Consider the following 21022-nt stretch of genomic DNA (forward strand, 5'->3'; position numbering starts at 1 on the left):
TGTTGTGTCCTATAACCAGCCCTTCTTCAGAACAGCTGTTTCTAACACTTTCATGGGTCTCACCAGTCTCAGACTGACTTTTGTAGCTCCACCAAGTACCATCATTATTTAAAAAAACCCCTTTTGTTATGAAGATGGAAGGCCGTCAGCTAGCAGACTGCCAAGAAGATGGATCTATTGAGCAAAATTGACCACCAAAGTAACTGCTGGTCTTCAGTTGTTTCAGTATTATGCAGATGGAAAGTAGTTTTGCTACTCAGTTATGAGGTGCTTGCATAGCAGGACATTTCAATCAATCAATTTTTATTGCAGGATTTTCCCAGTACTCAACTTTTTACTGTATTTAATCCCATGGACTTGGAATTCATCATCCTTTCTTGTGATCATCCATAGCTCATATGACTAATTTTCGTTATCTAAAGCAAGATAATTATCTGAGCTGATTTTTACTATGTGTTTTTATTTCTTAATAAAATATGTACCCAGAAGATACTCTATAGTAAAGGTAATTATTTTCCCTACTGGTTTATATTCTGTTTTTTTATTATGTTGTTAAACTGTTACTTAAAGTACTGGAAAACATGTATTAAAAAACACTACTACCTAAATAAAAAGATATCAGACATTTGACAAACATGAGGCATTCCTTCCTTAATTAAAAATGTTTGCTGAGTGCATTGTTTCAGTATGAGAAGATGGGAAGCACAGATACTTTAAATGAGGCCAAAACAAACTGTATTTTCTATATAGCATGATCCCCATAGGCGAGGAAAAAAGAGGTTTTGAAAAAGAATAAAGAGTTGCAACATATCTTCCATCTTTATCACCAAGAAAATGTGAGACCTGGACAAGCTTGAGAAGTGGGCCTGTGTAAACCTCATGAGGTTTAACAAGGCCAAGGGCAAGGTCCTGCACCTGGGTCGGGGCAACCCCCGGTGTCAATACAGGCTGGGGGATGAAGGGATTGAGAGCAGCCCTGCCGAGAAGGACCTGGGGGTACTGCTGGATGAAAAGCTGGACATGAGCCAGCAATGTGCGCTCGCAGCCCAGAAGGCCAATCATATCCTGGGCTGCATCAAAAGAAGCGTGGCCAGCAGGGCGAGGGAGGTGATTCTGCCCCTCTACTCTGCTCTGGTGAGACCCCACCTGGAGTACTGCGTCCAGCTCTGGAGCCCTCAGCATAAGAAAGACACAGACCTGTTGGAGCGGGTCCAGAAGAGGGTCACGAAAATGATCAGGGGGATGGAACACCTCTCCTCTGAAGAAAGGCTGAGAGAGCTGGGGTTGTTCAGCCTAGAGAAGAGAAGGCTTTGGGGAGACCTTATTGCAGCCTCTCAGTACTTAAAGGGGGCTTATAGAAAAGATGGCGGCAAACTTTTTAGCAGGGCCTGTTGTGACAGGACAAGGGGGAATGGCTTTAACCTAAAGGGGGGGTAGATACGGACTAGATATAAGGAAGAAATGTTTTACGCTGAGGGTGGTGAAACACTGGCCCAGGTTGCCCAGAGAGGTGGTGGATGCCCCCTCCCTGGAAACATTCCAGGTCAGGTTGGACGGGGCTCTGAGCAACCTGATCTAGTTGAAGATGTCCCTGCCCACGGCAGAGGGTTTGGACTAGATGACCTTTAAAGGTCCCTTCCAACCCAAACTATTCTATGATTCTATGAAAATACTACCCTTCTTTCTCATATATATGGTAATGGGTTTCCTACCTTTTTCAGGCTTCTTCAGCCAGAACGGCTGTAGAAAGCCCTGTTGGCCTGGTAGCGCAAAGCTGTAAAGTTGACCGTTGTCTCTCATTTGTTGTAGGATTCAACGTGAATCACTTGGACATAGCCCCACGTTACGCCAGCATTCTGATGGGGATCTCCAATGGCGTGGGGACACTGTCGGGCATGGTGTGCCCGCTCATCGTTGGTGCAATGACGAAACATAAGGTAACATTTCTCCATGTTTTCTAGGAAAAGGATTAGGTAATGCAACAAAAGTTAGACATTTCAAAGCTTCCTGGGAACTCCATTTTATCATTGATCTCTGCAGCTGTTTTCTGTTGTTGTTTGTTTTAAACATTCACTTTTACAATATCATAGGGGCCAGATTCTCGGCTATTATAAACTAATTATCTGTGTAGGGAGATACTATTTCATACCATCTGAGGCTGGGTCTCTGCAATATCTCCATACTACTGGGTAATGCTTATAGGACTTGAGAAACTCCTCTACAACACATCCCTGGTAGGATTCCTAAGCAATCACTGATCTACAATAAGATTAACTTAGTTGTTAGAGAAATCCCTGCATTTCCAACTCCACGAGTATTTCACATGCAAGAGAGAAACTTCACTGTGAGAAAAAAAAAATCCCATGTTTTATTTTATTAGCCGTTGTTATGAAAAAAAAAAAATCTTCACAATGACTCTCATAAACTGTTCTATCTGTAACATCAGGAATCAAACAGTGATCATGGTCATTGTTCAATACGTGCTAATTCATGGTCTAATTCAGAGAGTAATATTTCTTTTTATTGCAAACTTAATGAGACCTGCACCATTCTTTCAGACCCGGGAAGAATGGCAAAACGTCTTTCTGATTGCAGCCCTGGTGCATTACAGTGGAGTGATATTCTACGCTATCTTTGCTTCTGGGGAGAAGCAGGAATGGGCTGACCCTGAAAACCTCAATGAAGAGAAATGTGGCATAATTGATCAGGATGAACTAGCTGAAGAAACAGAGATGAACAATGAAACTTTTGTAAGTCCAAAGAAAATGTACGGTGCTACCAGTCAAAACAGTGAAGTACAGAGAAGGGAATGGAGAAAGCAAAAGCAAGTAACTCAAGACATGGAAGAACAGACTTCTTACCATTACGAAAATGAAAATTTTCAAGATTTGTCATAATACTTGAAATTGTAAGGTTTGTATAGCAGCTACTCCCATCCTCCCTTCTGCCTAGCTGCCCCAAATCATCTGGTATCCAAATTTATTTTCTTATTCAATCGTGTAACATCTGGCCACGTGGCTAGATACAAGGGGTGGTAGTTCCCTTCTAATAGCATGGAAGAGGGCTAACAACAATGGACTGGGAGAAGTGATACTAAATCCTTGCTCAGCCATCGTATCTCCTTGGGACGAGCTCTTCTACCCGTTAGAAGACGACCAGCTCTGGCAGGGCTCCTGCCTGGTGCAAGCCTATGACTATAAGAGCAAGGACTGCTGTCATCTTCCTGCCTGAACAGAGAAGGACAAGGAGAAGGACAAGAGAGAAGAACAAGAGAAGGACAAGGTCGTATCAGATGGTGGATCCACAGTGATATATGTAATTACTGGGGCTCCAGTGGCATGAAACTCTGCCCTCCTGAGTGGCCCTGCTTTGCCTTTTTAGGACTCCTGTAGGTTGGCATTTGAGCTGCTTAACCCATAGCAAACTGCAAGCTCATGCTGAAAGAAAAGCAGTTTTATGGCAGTAAGCTGTAATTAATTACTAATGGTCACTCAACAACAGGAAGAGGAACATGTAGCAGAGATGGCACAGTACTGCTTCAACAGTTCCTTCAAACTGATTGACAGTCTGCTTTATATGCATAGCCCACAGAGTCTGGATAAGGCAATAAAATGGATACTTGTGAGATTTCTCCCCCTCCAAAGATTTTGTGCTGGCATGAAATAATTTTGAATACAAAATCATTGCTAGTGATGCAATATTATTAATCCTTATGAAAGGAAATCTTAGTCCTGTGGGGATTAGGTTTCTCACTCAGTTCATTATTGTGAAGTAATTTAAATATATTTTTCTAGTATTATACTGATAGAGTTCTGGCCTCAACCCCAACGGTCCTCATTTAGTTGAATGAGCTTACTTACACAAGTAAAGTCTTTAGTTCTGGATCTGTAACTTTTCAATGCCTCAGTCTTGCTGTTGCTATAAATGAAGTACTGTACCATTTGAGAGTTAACAGACTATCTATGTCTGAAAGTAATTTTCTTTTGCTATTGGTAAATGTTTGACAGTATAAAGTGGCTTTAGCCTTTTTCTACCATTTTTAGAATCAACCAGTGGAGCATGCTGTATCATCTCAAGCAGTTAACTGCAACTCAAAGACTCATTGTGGTATTAATACTCTTTTCAGAATGGAGAATTTCAGTAAGCTGTGATTTAATTTGTCTTTCATTATGATTACTGCCTCATTAAATTCAAGTGAAAGCTATCCTGTCTAGCCTACAATGTGCTTTGTGATGTTTCAGTATTATTGTTCTCATGTACCATATATAGCCACTGTGATGCACATGAGATTTGAACATTTCTAATATGCACATTGCTATTTTGTTGAAGTGCTATTGAATACCATGAGTGGAATTACACTTGTACATTCATTTGAATCCATGGATGTTTTATCTTCCCTACAAATGTAATTAAACAGGGAGACCAGAAAGCTAGATGATTGTCTTTTCATGTCTCTGGTTCCTTTTCTACCCAGCAAAATCCAATCTACAACTACATATGAATGAGAAGTAAAGTAAGGTGAATGGATGCATGCCTGATTTGACTCCAGTGAGGATTTTAAACTGACATCAGAAGATAATTTAATGATATGGGTATTGCTATGGTAGAGCTCAATCCTACCTTGACACAATGCAGTTTATTAATAAGCCACTCAAAAAAAAAAAAAAAAAAATTATAGCTTTATTCTGTTAGGACAGAAAAGAATATTTTTTCAAAATTCTAACATTCAGTTTGGACTAGAGTTGCTTGTTTCACTACTGATGTTTAGAACAGGCATAAGAAAATATCTTCTTTCTTGAAGGTTATAGTCAACATTTGGGGATTTAAGTGGCAGGAGCTTGAGTCAAATATTCTCACCAGACTATCAGAAAAGCTGGACCAGCTGCTGTCAAACTGTTTTGCAATGTCCACCACATCTTACGAAAGAGAGAGGGCCACTTCTTTGCATATGCACAAACCAAACGGCTTCTTCCTCCCTCTCCAACCACATAGCATGCATGTAGTTACTACAGGAACTCTTAATAGGGAAAATAGTATTATGAAAGGATTTAATATAAGAATCTGTGTAAGTATAATCTGGCAGAAAGCAAAGAGTAAGAGAATCAGCTGGCCTTAGTAAAGAGAAGACCAGACAATGGACTATTCTAGAAACAATAATGTTTTCTGAGAAGAAGCATCATTTTTCCAGTAATGATAAAGGGTAACTTTCTTGTCTCGCTAAGAGGAACACAAAGGGAGTGAATGTCGTTGTTATGACAAAGAATTACAAACATCCGAAAAGTCTGGGAAATGGCCAGCTGGCACATGAGAGCTCAGTTGCCTCTGTGGTGAATGTAGCTGCTATTTCTTACTGTTATAGACATGCGCCACAGCTGTCACAAGTGACACGTGGTACAGTGAGGAGCTCAGTTTAGCAGGATCATTTCGTATCTGCAGACTGCACTGATTTAGTTCAGTGGAAGTTTGACTTCAATGGACATTTGAGCATTATTTAATGCCCTGAAAGAAATGGTTTAAAAACATTTGGACAAGCTTTTGCATTCAAGTAAGCACTTTCTTTCTTTTATAAATTTAACTGCTTCCAGAGGCAGAATATCATCTCTGACAAGATGAAGTTATGCACAGACCACAGTGCTTTTCCAGGCAATCACATTCAGATGTTTGGGCTGTCTTTCTCCCTTTCCTTTTCATCTGTTTAAAATTGTTCAGGTGCATTGCACAAAGTGTAAACATCAGCACTGGTTGGAAGTTAGTTTTCTTTCCTGGAAATCTTTGTTATTTAATTAACTCTTTGATCTACACAGTGGCTTCCACAATACTGTATGACCAAGAATAAAGCCAACTTACTGGGATCAAACAGGCTTTGTAACTCCAGTTTTGCTGGATGTCTCTATCTGCAACCTGGTCCGACAGCCTTTTCTTGTGGGATCTGAAAGAGTGCAATAACTGAGGGTGTTTCTGCTAAAACTGTCTTCTTAAAATATGTTAGAATTTGGAACATTTAAACAATCAGGCGAACAGCTGGCATATCCCAACCTGACTCCAAAAAGTCACGGTTCTAATGCTAGTGGATGCAAATAACTCAAATGATATTTTCTAAGGATAAATATTAGCTTGATTAAACTTCATTTATTGCATTATTTGCATATTTTTCTGTCTCCATGTCCAAAATAACTTTTGCATATTTTAAAATATAAGACAGCGCTCATACATTCAGAGTTTTATTTGAAGATGGCTTTCTGATTGCAGAAGGAAGCAAAATTTGGTTTACATTGGAAAAGAGATCTTAAGCAAGCTAGAGGAAGAGTCAGCTCTCCATAATGTGAAATGGCAGGATAGGCCATGGAATATTAATTTAAGTCTGAGAAGAGAAAAAGTAGGGCAGTAAGTCCTAGGTATATGTTGTTCAGCAGTGTTGTTCAGAGTTGTTATCCGCTGATCTTTCTTAACAAAGCAAGCTGCAGCTTTTATTTCCTTGACGCTTGATGTTTTCCAGGCACTACTAGCAGAAGTTTATTGGTAATTAATACTCCTCTTATATTTATGTAAGAGTTAAACAAAATGTTCCTTGTAGTGAGAAAGGAAAACTTAATGACAGAAGCAATGAAAATTCACCTGAATAGAAAGTTATCCAGGGAAATAATCACTTGGTCCAAAAGAATATACAGACTTTTGGGTAAAAAATATAACAAGGGCATCCAGATGTTAACAAAGTGCCAGGAGGAGTCTCATGTGTGTAACATAATTAATTTGAAAGTAGCAAGGCAAAAATTAATTCAACGTCATGGAAAATGTGTCATGGCTTCACATGAATATTTCCAGCTGACTCCTGTTTTCAGATAGTTACAGAGATCTTTAAGTTCAGTCATTATTTTAAGGGTTTTTTTAAGGAAAATTTTGTAAAAACCCGATTTCTTATCTTGTTTTTCTTCCCGTTTTCTTTTAAAGACCTTAATTTGAGAGTGCTATTTAATTATTCATATTTTAAGAGAGAGGAGTGAGAACAGAAAGGGGGAAAGAGAAAAAGAGAACGCAAGTTGCAGCTAAGAGCCAATGAAGACAGAGGGCTGAGGAAAGATGAGAAATCAGCTTCCAAATCCTGGAAACAGAACTTGGAATTTTCTAGATATTTGAGTTAAAAACCTACAGGATGGGTCAAAACCTGATATTCTGCATCATCCCAAGGTTCAGGGAGTTCACTCAAGTCTCATTTTAAAGCTTAACTCTCATGGAATCAGGAATAAATAAATGGAGAGATTAAAAAAACCTCATTCATATGTCATCCAAATGCTTATGTTGGATTAGATAACACTACTAGTGAGATAACACTATGAACACTACTGCAGCTCTGTATGTACATGCAGAAGACAGTCTGGTAGACTTCTTTGTAAAAATGCTTTTAATTACTCACATACTGATATCAGTTATTTCTTAACTTCCATTTGATAACAGTGTTTAGCTGTGACAGGAAAAATTGTCCCTTTTTTATCTCAACCTTTTTTTGTTTTAGTGTTTATACTGTTTAGCATTTTTACGGCTCTTCCATAAGCAGAATTACATAAGTAAAGAAAGAAATTTATGTAAGAAATGTAGTAAGATTGTACTTCTTTATGCTGAACTATCTTTAATATAACATAATAAGAACCAACACATTTTTCCCCAAGAGCATACCATTTGGATATTTTAAGTCTCCATCATAATAAAAGCTTGACCCATTTAACTTGTTTCCCCCCTCATTTAATTAGTATATTGGATATCTGCAGCGGCCAACAGACTACATTTGTTTATGTGTAACTGCATGTATCTGCTCAATAAAGTCAGTGCTCAGACTCTTGCTGTACAAACTTTCGGCATCTACTTGTCTCCTTGTTTTAAGCTTAGTTCTACCTGCACAACAAATTCAGAGCTCCTTTGAGCAGGTCATGGCTGTTTTGTTAATTATGTGTTAGGAAAACACTGGAACTCATGAAAAATAAACCTCTGTTGGCTCAGAACTGTGGCTGCCCAGAGGTGTCTCATGAATCTTTGGAGCACCAGCTTCAGGAAGACAACAACTTTTGTAAACCAGGAAATATTTAAGGTACCCAGTAAAGATAGCTCTGTTCTCAGGAGCTGGCAGTCATCACCAGAAGCACCATGCCAGGTGCTTTCTCTCTGCTGGGCATAGCTGTAATGAACAGCAAAGGAGAAGTCGGAGAAACTTACTGATGCCATGATTAAGACAAGGGGAATGGGACTTGCTCTTGTTTTAGGGAGGGGACTTTGATCCCATCTGCTTGTTCCCTTCCCCCTCCCTATGCGTGTAATCAAAAGAAAGATGTCTGTATGTCCTGAGGGTCCCAGTCTATTTTCTGACAGTGATCAGTTCTGTACTTCGTGCTGGTAGAAATCTGCAGGGGGATGGAAGCAGCTTATGGGTCCCTGCTGATTCATGGTGGGCAAGGGAAAATCATAGTACTAACGTGCAACTTGAATTTAGACATGAAAGACATTAACATTAAGGACAACAACAAGTGAAGGACAATCAACCTGAATGGATGTAATGTTAATTCTGTGGAATTACGCTGCTGTATGGGGCAGGCAGAAGCAGCTGGGAGTAACCCCAGCAGATAGGTTTTACCTCAGCAAGGGAATGAAATATCCTCTGTCCTGCACTGTTCACTCCCATTTCCTATTGCTCTGTACTGGCTGCAGGTTTACCTGTTACAGCACTTTGGGCATAGTACAGAAAAGAGCTACAGTTGCACTGGACCGTATCTTGACTCTTTATTTTCTTGTTTTCACATGTGGCTTCTCCTGACCCTTGCTAACTCATGGAATGGTACATGAGACCCCAGGTCAACACAGAGTCAATAATAGCAAGGGTTTGGTTTTTAGCAAATTCCCAATTATTTTTTTTTTTCCAGAAAGGGGGACGTTTTGGGCCGAGGTTCCTGCTTGCAGCAGCAGCTGCAGCAGCCAGGCCATGGCAGGTAGCTGAGGTGTTACCCTGGCTGGCCAAAGGTCAAGGCCGCACTGGCCTGCTCTGCACCCCCTGCTCTGCCAGAGCACAAGGGGAAACGTCACACTTGGACAGAGCTGGAGGGCAAAGTCGCCGACAAAGCTGGGAGGGAAACTACAGTCAGGATCTCTGTCCCCTACCCTGGCTGGCTGCATCGGTTACAGGAACTGCCAGAGCATGAGAAGCAGCCAGTGTTTCTAAGTAATTTTCTGCATCCCTCATCCACTTTTTTACTATTTCCAAACAACCACTTCTATGGCAATTTCATTAAAAGCTGTGAGCAGCTTAAAATGCCCCTTGCTGACTGGCACTCTCTGCTGTTATATTTGCTTATGACAAGGAGCAGCCCACAGCTAATTCCTTCTGTCTCCTAAGCTGCATCCAGAGCCGAGTGCCCATTCTCCCCAGTGCCCCCAGCCCATCCCTCCTTCAGTGCTCTTGAGCTGTACCTTTGGCTCATGCATCCCTCTGCACCTAGCCCCCTCCACACATGGAGTGGGAGGACATATTTTTATCCCTGCTATGCAGGAGCTTGAATGACTTCAGCTGGCTCTGGTGGCTGTTCTCCTCCTTAACACCGCAGGGTCCCCACAAGTTGCAGCATGCATAAGGCAGGGTGAGGACGGGCCCAAAGCCTGCTAACCTGATGGCTCTCTCATGCCATGGCTCAGGCAGGAGGATTATCTAGCAGTTGTCCTTGGGCAATTTTATGTCTTTCAGAGAAGATATGGTGCTGACTCGTGCCAGTTATTGGGAAAGACTTCCCCAAAGTTTAACAAAAGAATCTACCTCTTCAAAAAGGCACGTAGGAGAAGTTTGCTAACAGGTTGTTCTCTGGCTTGTGTCAATGGTTGGGATTGGTTTTAGAGGACACAGGCACATGTTAGTTTGAAAAAAATTCACAGGATGTTTCCTTGAGCCATCAAATTACTGCAACAGCTGAAGGTCAGCAAACCCTCCAACCCAACACACCACACATGCAGATTTCCCCATCAGGAATGGTTGGTACAAATCCTTCTAGGGAGCATGGCATTTCCTTCAGTAATATTTTTGTCAGTGTTTCCCCCAAAGAAATTACGAAATAGCTAAAAATGAGCAACTGAAATCTGTCAAACTTGTGCAGAGATTGAATTTCCACACCTGGTGTACCCCCCAAAGTGCAAGTAGGCTTAACATTTTAATTTATTTTGTGATGCTACATTTTCTTTGGGGAGCTGGAATTCTGTAGCTAGTGCCTTAGTGAAAGGTGCCCAGGCTAATTTGGTTACTCCACAACACATCACTTCTTACAGCATCACAGAATAGTTGAGGTTGGAAGGGACCTCTGGACATCATCTAGTCCAACCCCTCCTGCTCAAAGCAAGGTCTGCTAGAGCCAGTTGCCCAGGACTGTGTCCAGCTGGGTTTTGAATATCTCCAAATGTGGAGACTCCATAACCTCTCTGGACAACCTGGTCCAGTGTTTGACCACTCTCACAGCAAAAAAAGTTTTTTCGTATGTTTAAATGTTTTTTCCTGTATTTCAATTAATGCCTGCTGCCTCTTGTCCTGTCACTGGATATCAATGAGAAGAGTCTGGCTCCATCTTCTTTACTTCACCCCATCAGTTATTCATACACATTGATGAGATCCCCTTTGTGCCTTCTCCAGGCTGAACAGTCCTAGCTCTCTCAGCCTCTCCTCCCACGTCAGATGCTTCAACCCCTTAAACATCTTCACGGCTCTTCAGTGGACTTGCTCCAGTAAGTCCATGTCCTACTTGCACTGGGGAGCCCAGAACTGGACTCAGCAGTCCAGATGGGTCTCACCAGGGCTGAGCAAAAGGGAGGGATCACCTCCCTTGACCTGTTGGCAATGCTCTTCCTCATACAGCCCAGGGGGCTGTTGGCCTTTTTTACCATGAAGGCACATTACTGGCATATGTTCAACTTGTCGTCCATCAGGATGCCCAGGGTCTTCTCTGCTAAGCTGCCTCCCAGCCTGCCAGCCCCCAGCGTCTACTGGTGCAGGGGTTATTCCTCCTCAGGTGCAGGATTTGAATTTCCCTTTGTTGAAATTCATTAAATTCCTGTTGGGCCATTTCTCCAACCTGTCAAGGCCCCTCTGAATAGCAGCACAACCACCTGGTGTATTAACCACTCCTCTCAGTTTTGTATCATCTGCAAAGCTGTTGAAGGTGCACTCTCTCCCATCATGCAAGTTATTAATGAAGATATATTGGTCCCAGTATTGACCTCTGGGATATACCACAGATTACTGCCTGCAGCTGGGCTTCATGCTGCTGATCCCAAACCTTTGAGATCAACAGTTTAGCCAGTTTTAAATCCACCTCACTGTGTATTTATCTAGTGTGTACTTTATTTTGTCAATGATATTGTTATGGGAGACAGTGCTGAAAGCCTTGATAAGTCAAGCTCTCCCCTTGTTCATTGAGCCAGTCTTCTCACTGTAGAAGGCTATCAGGTTCATTGCCTCCTTCTTCAAGATGGAAGTGATGTTTGCTTTTTTTTCCCCGTCATTAGGAACCTTTCCCAATTGCTACGACCCTTCAAAGGCAATTGAAAGTGGCCTCACAGTGACATCAGGAGCTCTCTCAGCACTCTTGGTACATCCCATCAGGACCCATGGACCTATGCATGTCCAATATACTTACATGTTCCCTAAGTTGATTCTCCTCCATGGAAGGTAAGTGTTTCTTGCTCTGGACATTCACACTGGTCTCAGGGACCTGGGATTCCTGGAGGTTGGTCGTACCAGTGAAGACTGAGGCAAAGAAGGCATTGAACACCTTGGCTTTCTCTATGTCTTTCATCACCCGGTCCCCTGCCCAATTCAGCAGCAAGCCCAAATTTTCCCTAGTTTTTCTTTTGCTGCTGATGCACCTGTAGAAGCCTTACTTGTTGCCCTTCACATCTCTCACCAGATGCAATGTCAGGTGGGCTTTGGCTTTATTAACACCATCTCTGCATGCTTTGCATGCTCTATATTCCTCCTGGGTCACCTGACACTACTTCCACCACCTGTATGCTTCTTTTCTATGTTTGATTTTAGTCAGGAGCTCCTTGTTCATCCATGTGGGCCTCCTGATGCCTTTGCTTGACTTCCTACTTTTCAGAATCGACTGTTCTTTAGCTTGGAGGAGGTGATTTTTGAATGCTAATCAGCTCCTCTGGACTTTTCTTCTCTCCAGGTCCATATTCCATGAGATTCATCCAAGCAAGTCCTCAACAGGTCAAAGTATGCTCTCCTGGTGCAGTGTTATGATCCTGCTTTTTGCCTTGTTTCTGCCTCTTCAGACCTTAAAAATTCAGTATCCCATTGTCACTGCAGCCAAAGCTGCCCATGACCTTCATGCTCCCAAGCAGTTCTTCCTTTTAAAGAATCAGGTCCAGCACAGCATGTCCTCTCTTCAGCTCCTCAATCACTTGTTATCAGTTATAATCAGTTACCAGTTACCAACAATGCACTCCAGAAACTACCTGGAGTGCTTGTCCCTGCTGTGTTGTCCCTTCAGCGGATGTTGGGGTGGTTAAAGTCCATGGGCTGCACACATGAGACTTCTTCCAGTTGTCCGAAGAAGGTCTCGTCTACTTCTTCCTCTTCAGACAGTCTGTAAGAGACACCCACCACAACATTGGCCTCATTGGTCTACCTCTAAGCTCTCAGCTGGCTCAACCTCCATCCCAAGGCAGAGCTCCATGCATGCCTGCTGCTCTCGTGTACAGGGCAATTCCACCTCCTTGCTGACCTGGTCTGTCCTTCCTAAAGAGCCTATATCCATCCAAAGCAGCACTCCAGTAATATGAGCTATATCACTATGTCTCCATGACCCCAATGAGATCAGAGCCCTGCAATTGCACACAGACCTCTAATTCCTTTTATTCCCCCCACGATGCTGCATTAGGGAGCAGCTAATTTTTCAGCAGGAAGTAAGTGAGTATCCACCACCTAAAGGCAAAAAATGGAGGCACCTCGAATTTTTAATTAATTTCTAAAACTCTGGACTAGGAAGTAGATTGCTAAAATACTGTTAAATTATGATATTAAGTGGAGGGATCAAGAGTGGGTACAGGAAAACAGTGTGTTTTCACACCTCAGTTATTGCCTTGAAGTAATCCAAGGTCAGGTGTAAAGTTAGTCAAGGTTTCATTTCATTTTAGCACCTGCTGGCTGACATTCCTATTACAGAAATCGTCATGTCTCTGCCCACTTTTACTGGCAATCTCAAAAAAGAGAAGAACTGTAACTGGGCCATTATAAATCAAGCTTTTCCACTTGAAGAAATGAGGAGCAGTATATTTACAGAACAAAGATTTATTACATTCAAGAAGCCTAAAGTATCTTGTTAATTACAGTTAAATTCCTGGAATAAATTGACAGTATTCCAAACAAGACTTTATCAGCTTCTTTGCAATAGAGTCCATTTTACTGGCATGCTGTTCAAAGGTTTCTGTTGCAACTCATATTTAGGAGGGTTACGTAAAACTTGATGTAGGAATGAGTGACAAAGGTTTTATTTATTTCATATTATTATCTGTTGACTTTTAAAGACCTAAGTAACAAGACAGGTTAAGCAACAAGTCAATGATTAAACTGACAAAATGAGTATCAACTACACTAGTTTTAAAAGAGATTTAGAAAGTATGAAGTATAAAAAATATAGTTCTCTGAGTTGTAAGTAAGTTGAAGTACTAAGATTTTCAGCTTCAGTTATATTTTTCTGTTCTACTGCTTATTTACAGTCTCTGATATTTATTAATTATCCTCTTTCTCAAGCAATTTATTTTTTTATCATCTTTAATGTCAGAGGAGAGGTGTATGTTTGGTAAATCTATTTTTTTAGATAAACTTTACAACATGACTGGGTTACGCTTTGTCAAATTTTCTTAAAAGATTTAAGAATTGATGTTTCTTCAAGCAAACATTTTTAAATATAGAGGTTATCATGCTATAGCAGTAACATTGAGGTCTTGCATAGTTCAAGGTTACAGTTCATCACCTACTTGAATAGCAGGTTTGTCACTGGGAAAATAGCAATTCCCTCACATTTTCTAATTTTGACTTATCTTTCTTGAACTAAATTGAAAGCAGTAAGAGCTAGGTATACCCTTCCTTGGCCCTCTCTGGAATGAATTGGATGTGCAGAAAAAAGAATGCAGTTCCAGGGTTTATGTTCATTTCCAAGTTGATATCATATATCCAGGAAAAAATACTTTCTGTTTTTAAAAACTAATGTTGCTACATGCGGGTTTTTTTCCTCTATTAATCTTTTATTTGACAGGATGTATGTTTATTGGCTGCACATTAATGAGACATGATCTGAAATACCAAATCATCTGTTAGTATCTGGGTAATTTCCATGCATACAGGAAGGAATCCCTTTTGTTGTGTTTACATGAGGATGATTTTCTGGCAGCATGCATTACATGTGGGAAGTCACCAGTTTAATAACGTTAGAATAGCATCAGCTGTGTCTAATAATCATACTATTACTCCAGTATTTGGTACCTTTGATGCTCCCATCAACTTCTACTGCTGTGTTTATCATCAGCAGATATTACAGGGGAAAGACAACTGGAAAAAGAATAGTGCATGATTTTTGCCCCCCAGCTGTCAGTGACATTAATTTCTTTGTTAATCACATGTACAGATTCTGTTTCCTTTGAGCAGAAATAGCAACACTTACACATAGACACACACATATGCTTCAGCCAAAAAAAATTTCACGTGTAAGTTTGCTGCAGCTGAGACTCAGCTGTAGTCCATACAATAACCAGAACAGCAGCTCTCTAGTTATCGATCATTGGTGCTGTCTTGTTTTAATTTTTCACTCAAATTTAAGAGATCAGAAACTGGAACTTCATTCTCCACACTACATGGGGGCTGGTTCGTGTGGGCTGGAGATGTTTTTGCTAAGTAGTTCTCTACATCAAAGTGGTTGGTAGGAGGGCTCCTGATTCCTGCTGGAGCCTACTTCTCTGCCAGACAAAAGAGTTAACACCAGGGCTGGCTGCTCAGTCCAGCCTTTGCTCCGAAGAACTTCCTAGCCAGTATTTCTGTAACAGTAACACCTTCCTTTTCCCATTTGCCATAGTGGTAATCAGTTTCTATGTCCAAGAAATGCAAATATGGCTAAAATGGGCTGGTGAAACATAGGGACTGATCCCACAGGCTCTTGAGAACTTACTCCACCGTGAGTTAGCAGCTGAGAAAGGGCTGTCTCCTGTATGAGCATGGATCTTCCTCTGGGTGGGCAACTCCATTGCTCAGGGGAAATATCAGTTTTGGGGGAAGCCTTGTAAATTCAGAGAGTTATAGCCACAGTCCCTCACTAGCTTAAGGCAATTTTGAGGAAACCTTGAGGGAAAGGATAGAAACCTCTAATTTGGCTCCATATTTGTGAGGAGCCAGCGCAGAGGGAGGAACAATGGCTTATGCTGCTGAGTAGGTGAACTGCCATGCTTTGAACTGATTTTTGTCCTTTTTCACATACGTTGTCTCGTCCTACACACCTATTTAGAGAAGCAGTTAAAGCCTAAAATTCATGAATTTGTAAGACTCCCTTCCTTGTGAAGGTTTGATAGGAGGTGTCACTAAAGACAAGAAACAGAACTAGACAAATTTCCCATGCATGTAATCTACTCTATCACTATTTTCTAGATAACCTGGTTTTGTTACACCTTTTGTGTTGTGGGATGAGATGGGAACGTGAAATGTATCTGCCAAGTGAGATTTGAGATAAATGAGGGATCTGCCAATGCAAATGATTCATATTTTGGGATATGACCCAATTTTGGACAAAGAGGGTATTCAGATTAGGTTTTGATAAATGAAGCTCTTCTTCAGAGTGAGCCGAAGTTAATACTTCTATGAGATAAGTAACCTCTGCATTTCCTGATTTGTGTTATTTAAATTTAATAAACTTTGTATTATATTTATGTTGCATTTAATTTCTTTCTTCCAAAAAGGGAAGTAATTTGTTTTCAGAATGCAATGATGTAAACTGAAGATTAGGAAAGAAAGGAAAATAAACTAAATCCTTTAATTCTCCCAAGAGCTATTGTTTAACATCCCCTTAACTTCCTCTTCAACCACTCCACTTTTCTTTGGCCTTCAGATCTCTTTCTCTCCTCAGTACCAACTGTTTTCTAGGTGGAAACCAAGAGGATGATCTGACTGACCTGGGCCCCAGTACATGAAATAAGGATCCTCTGCCCAGTTGCCTGTGGTCTCCCTCACTCTCTTCCATTTCACCCCTGTGTTTCTTAGCCCCCACTACATGGGCACTGCCTGCTCACTTGCTTGGTACTGTTAATTATGGCAGTAAGTACCTCATGCTCTTTTTGCACCTCCGTGGCTAAGGATACAATTGTCCTAGGAGAGCCGTGGCCATTTCAGAGCTCTTTGCTGTAATGTGCCTAGGAGCTGTGCACCAGTTGTCCCACCACCATCTTCCACAATGAGGTGGGAAGGGCTCCACCAACACAGTCATGGCTGACTTTGTTGGAATTAAGGTGGAGGCAACTGAAAGATAATATGATACACTTTCTCACTTTTCTGAGTTGGCAATATCTTAGCTATGTCCAGGACGCAATGTTATCTAATTTCCAGCCCCTTTCATTTTTCCTTAGCTGGGTGGAGTCATGAGTACTCTTCAGTTGAACCTGTGACATTGACCTTTTAATATCTCAGTCTTCCCAGTGCAAGTTGGACATTAAGGGTCTAGTCCTGCTGCTGCTCCTCTTGCCTGTCACAGGTGACTATAATCATGTTCACCATTTGTCCAAATTCTGGTAGGGAACAAGGAAGAGCCAACAAAAACTTTGAGAGCTTCTTTACATCAGGGTCCTGAGGACACTAATAGGCTTTAACGGCCCTGGTCAGCCTCACCTGTGGCCTCCCACACACCCTGCCCATGGGCTCAGGATGCTATTTAAGCTCAAACCTGGGCTTCTAGTCCTGGTCTGTGATAAGCTGGAGGTGTGCTTGGTGTTGTCTCCTCATGTCCTGGCTCACTGGTGGATTTTTCCCAGGTGGACTGCAGGTGTAAGCGGTAGCTTGCATTATCTCCAGTCCTGCCTCTGCCTGGGAGGACGTCAGGCTGATGCTGCAGGCAGTGTGTCTCCAGTCCTGCATCTGGCCCTATCTCTTCCTGCTGCTCTTGGCTCATCCCTGGATGGCCCCTGGTCCTGATTCACCACCTTGCCTCCTCTGGGCCTGTTGCTATCAGCGCCCTGGCCCCACTCAGGTACTGTGGGACTGTGTCCTGTTAGTGGGGCTATCCTCAGCTCCTGGCTTATCCTCCTCATGGAGCAGTCCTGCTCCTCCCTGACGTACAAGTGTCTTCCTTGCAGAAGGAAGAAGGCAGCTTCTTCCAAACTGAGTCCTGTGTGATTCCTTGCAGCCAAATCTGATGTTCCCCCTTCTCCTGGATGTATAGGCAGGTGTAATGAGCTTTCCATCAGCTGCTGAGTGTGTGATGTCCCCTTGTTCCCTGGGTGGTCATGGACCTCTTGTGGCAGGATGGGGCAGTTCCCCTGAACTTTGCTCTGGGTACTTGTATGGGGTCTGATGCCTGCTCCACAGCCCTCCCTCTCAATAAGCAATGAGAACAGTCATCTGCTTGCAATGCTTCAGAGCACAGTAGAGCCTCCTCTAGAACAATAAAGTATAGAACTGTGGGTTTAAAAGGCTAACTGTGACTCTGGCTTGCCAGATAGCATTAGCAGAGGCTCCTCCTGCATCTCCAATGGCTTACACTGTCCGTTCATATGATGTCTAGACTACATTTCCTCTCTCATCCTGAAAGAAATGGTTTCTTGTTAGCTACTGAACTGGTTCTTTTAACCATCTTTCTTTTTCCTTGACATTAGACACAGTATGAGAAACAAGCAGAGGTTTAGAAGTTTGCAGAATGAATTTACTTAGTGTGAATATTTTAGCAATTCAAAAGCCCATCTAAAAATATCCGAATACTTACTTTTTAATAATACTTCACTCATCACCTTTGACATTTAGTTTAAAAGAACTTCTTATTAATGAAAGGACAGTGCATTCATTTACTGGAATAGATCAACATTTCATAATATTTTTATCTCTCCAAATATTTACATAAATGAAGGCTAAGCCTTATTGGACTCAATCACTATCATACTGTATAACATCAAAATGTCAAGAGGAAAAAATTGAGAGAATAAAGTATATATTTACTCCGAGGCCTCTAGAACAACTCCTTATCAGCTAATACTGTACTAACATATTTAACTTAAAGCTGTGATTCCTCTAGGAACTTTTAAACTTGTAACCCCTAGCAGGAGGGGAAAAATAAAAGAGCACGTCATATCAGTACCTTAATTAAAATTTAAAATAATGACAGAGAATCTAATGTGGAATAACCAGAACTTATTTATAGAAAAACACATTCTGAATTTCAGTTGAAGTCAGCTAGAGGGAGGTAGACCAAGCTGCCCATACTGAAGTTTAGACTCTCATACTGTAAGCATCTCATACTGTAAGCATCTCATACTGTAGCTGATTCCACATATGCTCAGCTCTCCTCTTGCACCCAAGCAGCTGTAAGATGGTATCTTGTTAACAACATACATGCTCTTGCTAGAGCATGCTGGCTAACTATTAACTGCCTGCCATCAGGGAGGAATTCCCCCTCTTAGGCCAGATTGTTCCATGGTCATTTTACCCTTCATGACACTCCCCTTTAAATATATAAGTGATAAAGACAGAATATGGGATTTCATCAGGGCACAACATAGGATTGTTGAACAAATTTTGCCCTGCTTGGAAACCAAATTATCTGAAAGCAACTTATAACGAAGAGGCTCTGATTAACGAAAGAATTATTCAGTAAGCTAAACTAATCTCAAAAGCGGAGTTGTTATTCTGCTTTTGAAATGCAGCAGAAAAAAAAAAGATTAACAGCTACTAGAGTTAACTCACTGAAACTTTGCACCCCATTCCTTTCCTATTTTTTTAGCCTGTACAGAAACAGCCTTAGCTATTAAGATTACTTAATTATCTTCATATGATAAAATGTATTGTAAGCTGGTGATAATTTTGGCCATCCTTCAAGAAATGAAAAGCTTCCTTTACATTAGAGTGGCGAACAGTGATATTTTTGAGAGTGCCTAAGAGTAAGAAATGGCCTGTCTGAGGAGACAGACCATGACCCAAAGTGGTGTAGATGGTGTGTGTCCTCTGTGCAGCAATAGTAAATAACGGGTGCTGCAGGGATGAAAGAAAAGCTGCAGGTGACTCTGCTGTTTAGTGGCAACTCTTTATAATAAAGTCAGGAACACTTTCCAAGCTGTAACCGATGGTTTGGGCTGAGGCACAGCTTGGTTCAGATGAGCCCTCAGGTGTCTGCAGTACCATTCACGCTGGGAGCTGTCAGCACAGGGGAAAGAGGTTCTTGAGCACAAGCAGATCTCAGTCAAGACACATATCCCTTGGTCTATCGAACAAACACAGACCCAAGGTCTCTCACTAGTTGTGACTGGTTGTCATCTGTACGATGCTGCTGGAGCTCCAAGCAACTGGCTGTGAGTAGGCAGAGAGCTGTACAGCTGTTGACAAGATTTCCTATGCAAAAAGGAGAAGGTGCTGGTCATTTGTGGGTGTATTACTTTCATATGTTTTTAATGTGTAGTGATGCATTCATAGGGGTGTGAAGAGAAGAAAATGTTGAAGATGAATGCCCAACCTACCTTTTCTTCCTTTCCCCCATCTCCTTCTGTGCTAGATTTTTCCCATCCACGCTTTTGATGACAAACTACTTTGTTGCCAGGATTTGTCTTGCCTTTCCACGGCTGAGACCATGGAGCTACCTTGTCAGTGCAAGTGTGAGATGGCAATTAATTCAGTGGAGAAAAGGCAGAGTAGCAGGAGGAGGAGCAAACAAGCTACGACAAAACCTCCAATTCTTTCATAGACTGTGCAGTTTATGAAGTGGTATTTTCTAGGCAGACAGATTTCTAGCCCTGATTGTTATATATATCCCTGTTTTTGTAGCTGAACATGTGTTTGCACTGATAATAGCATGGATGTATTTTAGAACACATGCTATTTGTCAGTTAAGTAAAGTTAGTATTGTCTAGAGAAGTTCTAGGATGTAAATTTTCTGAAATTTTAAAAATTATAGCATGCAATGCTACCTTAAAAAAGATATTCTATTTATAAGTAACTGGATTTGAATCTTTTCCCTTCCTCTTCTCTCCCTTGATGCTGTGTAGGTAGTCTCTCATAACACTACAGAAGATATTTTTGATTTGCTCTAATGCCTTTCTGTTCAGTTTTCATTTGCACATAGCCGCAATAAAATATGAACACCTGGCTTGAACTAGTAATGCCACATGTTGTTGCTACAGGCAACATCTCCTCTTTTGATCATGAGGATTCTTTCTTTGCTTTTTTCAATAATGTCTTGAACGTATTGATTAGTGGACAAAGCACGACTTTGCCACTTGCCTCTTTATTATTGTAAGGAAAGGAAAAATGTTTTAATGCAACAAATTTGTTAGTGAATGGAGGTATTAAATTTGGTTTCCTTTGTGGTGAGCTCTTCGCTGTCTGACAAACAGCATCCACACAGAGGAAAATGCTTTTTGGGGAAGAACCTTTATTGAAGGTTGGTTTCTAGGGACTTCTAAATAGCAATTGCTCTGTGCTGCCAACAATCTAGGACCAATGCTGCAGGAGGCTGAAAGCTGAAAAAGAGATTTAAGGTCTTCAGAACTAGCCAAGAGATGGAAAGCTCCATGAGACATAATATGACATTTGTTGGACTTCTTGGCTCAGTCTCTGCTTCTTCAGCTGGTAAGGGACAAATCCCATCACTGGCCTCAAGATGACCAAAGAAAGAGGGGGTTTTTTTGGCATGTGGTTCCTAGACACCACTGGAGTGGACATTTACTGGAAAGTGTCAGATGGGATGTTGGCATGTTTGGAGTTGTGGAGACCACCTGTCTCCTGTGGGTAGGGTTGTTTTGGAAGAATTCTCTTATTTGA

The 21022-nt window shown here is 41.5% G+C and overlaps 1 protein-coding gene across 1 annotated transcript in view; it reads left to right on the forward strand.

Annotated features, from left to right (window-relative positions):
- Positions 1-2897, forward strand: part of SLC17A8 (solute carrier family 17 member 8) — a 29767-nt gene extending 26870 nt beyond the window's left edge. Inside the window, exons 11-12 of the mRNA XM_076328673.1 lie at positions 1810-1937; positions 2559-2897. Coding sequence (XP_076184788.1) covers positions 1810-1937; positions 2559-2897 — 467 coding nt within the window. The remainder of the gene's footprint in view (positions 1-1809; positions 1938-2558) is intronic.
- Positions 2898-21022: the final 18125 nt, after the last annotated feature.

Source organism: Aptenodytes patagonicus, chromosome 1 (assembly GCF_965638725.1).
Source record: "Aptenodytes patagonicus chromosome 1, bAptPat1.pri.cur, whole genome shotgun sequence".
In the NCBI taxonomy this organism is placed as follows: Eukaryota; Metazoa; Chordata; class Aves; order Sphenisciformes; family Spheniscidae; genus Aptenodytes; species Aptenodytes patagonicus.